This window comes from Babylonia areolata, chromosome 28 (genome assembly GCF_041734735.1).
Source record: "Babylonia areolata isolate BAREFJ2019XMU chromosome 28, ASM4173473v1, whole genome shotgun sequence".
Classification (NCBI taxonomy): Eukaryota; Metazoa; Mollusca; class Gastropoda; order Neogastropoda; family Buccinidae; genus Babylonia; species Babylonia areolata.
Window position 1 is genome coordinate 16,627,486 of NC_134903.1, and position 3,859 is coordinate 16,631,344.

The 3,859-nt window shown below is 43.5% G+C and overlaps 1 protein-coding gene across 3 annotated transcripts in view; it reads left to right on the forward strand.

Moving 5' to 3' along the window:
• Positions 1 to 3,240, forward strand: part of LOC143301926 (uncharacterized) — a 20,333-nt gene extending 17,093 nt beyond the window's left edge. The window contains exons 6-7 of one of the 3 annotated variants that reach the window (XM_076616373.1): positions 1,614 to 1,745; positions 2,763 to 3,239. In XM_076616373.1, coding sequence (XP_076472488.1) covers positions 1,614 to 1,745; positions 2,763 to 3,077 — 447 coding nt within the window. In that variant the 3' untranslated portion in view covers positions 3,078 to 3,239. Of the gene's footprint in view, positions 1 to 1,613; positions 1,746 to 2,762 lie in introns of all 3 variants that reach the window. The other 2 variants (XM_076616375.1, XM_076616374.1) reach the window with 2 other exon arrangements.
• Positions 3,241 to 3,859: the final 619 nt, after the last annotated feature.

Below are 3,859 nucleotides of genomic sequence, written 5' to 3' on the forward strand. Positions count from 1 at the left end.
CGTTTTGCTTGTTTCCTGGGGTTTGTTTGACTGGACGGGGGTGGCTCTACATGCTCTTTTTGTCATGTCGATTTTTTCATGTTAGGCTTTTGGTTAATATCAATCTCATCTATTCATTTTTAATACTTATTTCTTTATTTATTAATTTATTTATTAATTTATTTATTTATTCTAATTCTTTTATCTTTTTTGGGAGAGTGTGATGGGATAAGAGTGGGTAGGTTTTCTTTGGTACGATTACTGACATATAATCGCAGGCGCCACCCAGGGAAAGACGATCATAACAGGAACACACACACACACACACACACACACACACACACACACACAAATATGATTTGAACGGATGCGTTGAGCCTTTGATAACTCAAATCGTGATTTGATTTGATTGTCTCTGTGTCCCTGTCCCTGTCTGTCTGTGTGTCTGTCTCTTTCTCTCAGGGGTCTTTATTACTCACGTGAAGCACCGTAACCCACCGAACGCTGACATGAATTACAGAATATGTAACGTGCGTTTTTGATCTTATGCTTGCTGTATACACACGGAGGGGGTTCAAGCATTAGCAGGTCTGCACATATGTTGATATGGGAGATAGGAAAAATCTCCACCCTTTACCCACCAGGCGCCGTTACCGAGATTCGAACCCGGGACCCTCAGATTGAAAGTCCAACGCTTTAACTTCTCGGCTATTGTGCCCGTCTGATTTTGGTCCGATTCGCAGACCAGTCCTAAGTTTAATTTTCAGACTTTTATCTAATTCATTAAGGACTAGATATTGCTTTAAAGTCAAGTGCATATGCTTCAGTAATGTGACAATTAAGCATATAATTTTTTTTTTTACTGTAATTTGATAAGGTCTTGCCTGCATGAAAAAGTGTCATCACAAGTGACTTAAAACGTTGATTTTTTTTATACTTTTTTTGCATTCGCTATCTGGTTATTTCGCTTGTTAGATTAATGACTTCTCTTTTCACGAAGCCCATTAAGTAAATTTTCTGTAATTGTATTTAGATATTTGTTTCAGATTTCACCCCAGCCTCTCACCCCCACCCCCTCATATACCCGGTTCCCCCCAACTCACCATTCGTCCCCCTTCCACCCTCCTATTCTAAACGATAATATTCAGTTGCATACATTGATACTCATAACAAAATGTCTCCAATCACCGATATATGGGACGGGACATTACTCAAATGTATACATTGAAACTCTGTCAAAATGTCTTCAATCACCGATATATGGGACGGGGACATTACTTAAATGTATACATTGATACTCTGTCAAAATGTCTTCAGTCTCCGATATGTGGAACGTGACATTACTTAAATGTATACATTGATACTCTGTCAAAATGTCTCCAATCACCGATATATGGGGCGGGACATTACCTAAATGTATACATTGATACTCTGTCAAAATGTCTTCAATCACCGATATGTGGAACGGGACATTACTCAAATGTATACATTGATACTCTGTCAAAATGTCTTCAATCACCGATATGTGGAACGGGACATTACTTAATTGTATACATCCATACTCTTAACAAAATGTCTTCGATCTCCGATAATCAGTGTGACGGGGACATTAAACAAAATTCCTTCTCTTCAAGGGGCCCTGTCAGGGATTCCAGGACGTGCTGCGCGTCTACAACGAGATGACGCCCAGAGTGAGGCTAGGGGGCCCCACCAACTTCGCCCCTCTCATCAACAAGGCTATAGCCACTGTGCAGCAAAGCAAGTCGGTACGTCGGTACTATGAGGCCAGGAGATAAAATGATTAACAAATAGTAAAGAGTGGTAACTCTCTCCATTCACAAGGTACACAACTTTAGAGGAAGTGTCTGGGTTTGTTCCAATGTACCTTTTATTTACCTGTGTGCTCGCTGAATCTGTAGCGTGAGCAGCACTGACTTAAAGAGAGTTACCACCCTTTACTATTAATCATCTATGGAGAGTTTGCGCCATGTATGTACAAAATTATTATTATGATTATTATTATCATTGCACACAAAATACAGTAGGATTTTAGACATGCATGTGCATATCTTGTGTGGTATGATGCACTGTGTTATATATATATATATATATATATATATGTGTGTGTGTGTGTGTACTAGGTTTTTTAAGGCACTTAGAGCCCATCTATGTAGAGTTTGCGCCATGTATGTACAAAATTATTATTATGATTATTATTATCATTGTACACAAGATACAATAGGATTTTTAGACCTCCTCAACCTCCTCAACCTCAGGCCCATAACTACAAGTGTAGTTGGGGGAAGCCTGAGGACCGCAGACGCAACCTCCCTTCTCCATCTGTCTCTGTCGGCAGCCGCTGGCAGCAGCTCACGTGTGTGGAGTCCGGTCCATTGTTTGATGTTCTCATGCCAGTTCTTCCGCTGTCTTCCTCTTCTTCTCCTGCCCTCGATGGTGCCTTGCATGATTGTTTTGGACAAGCTGGTGTGTGTGTGTCTGTGTGTGTGTGTACTGTTGTTTTTTTTGTGAGGCGCTTAGAGCCCATCTGTGGAGAGTTTGCGCCATATATAAACAAAATTATTGTTATTCTCACCATGTGATACCACCAATTTATTATACAATTCATTATGATTATAATTCATTTCGTTTCACCCTAACTCTCCCCCCAACCCCCACACCTCCACCCTGCTCCACCATCCCCTCCCCCTACCCCCCCCCCGGACCCCCCCACACACACACACACACAAACACACCAACCCCTCTCCACCCCCACTCCCCAACAGTTCCACATCCTGGTCATCGTGGCCGACGGCCAGGTGACGGCGGAGCGGGACACGGTGGCGGCCATCGTGGAGGCCAGCAACTGGCCTCTCTCAATCATCATGGTCGGCGTGGGTGACGGGCCCTGGGACACCATGCGCGACTTCGACGACAAGCTTCCGGCTCGGCGCTTCGACAACTTCCAGTTCGTCAACTTTAACGACGTCACCCAGGGGGCGCGCAACCCGCAGGCCGCCTTCGCGGTGCACGCGCTTATGGAGATCCCCGACCAGTACAAGGCCATCACTCGCCTGGGGCTGTTGGACTTCAAGGAGTGAATGGTTGGATGGGGGGTGGTGGTGGGGACAGTTTTTTGGGTGTTTGGTTTGGGTTGGATTGGGTTTGTGGTGTTTGTGTTTTACTTCTTTTGTGGTTGTTGTTGTTTGTTTGTTTGTTGTTGATATGAGTGATGCTGGATGAGAAAAAAGAAAGTGTGGGGATAAGGGGGGGGGGGGTGGGGGGGGGGTGGAAGTTTTGTGGGTTGGTTTGTGTTGGGTTTGTAATGTTCGTGTTTTACTTCTTTTGTTTTTGTTGTTTGTTGTTGTTGACTGTTATTGTTGTGAGTGATGGTGGATGAGAAAAAGGGGTTGGGGGGAGGGAGGGAGGGAGGGAGGTTGTTTTGGAGTTTTGTAGGTTGGTTTGTGTTGGGTTTGTAGTGTTCTTGTTTACTTCTCTTTCTCGTTTTGTTTGTTTGTTTGCTTCTTGTTGTTGTTTGTTGTTGCTGTGAGCGATGCTGGATGAGAAAAAAGACGTTGTAGGGATAAGGGTGGGGGGAAGTTTTGTGGACTTTTGTGGTTTGGTTTGGTTGGGTTTGTTGTGTAAGTGTTTACTTCTTTTGTTGTTGTTTGTTTGTTGTTGTTGACTGTTGTTCTTGTGAATGATGCTGGATAAAAAAAAAAGAAGTTGTGGGGATAAAGGTGCGATGGGGGGAGAGGGTGAGGGGAAGTTTTATGGGTTGGTTTGGGCTGGGTTTGTAGTGTTCGTGTTTACTTATGTTGTTTTTGTTGTTTGTTGTTGTTGACTGTTATTGTTGTGAGTGATGGTGGATGAGAAAAAGGGG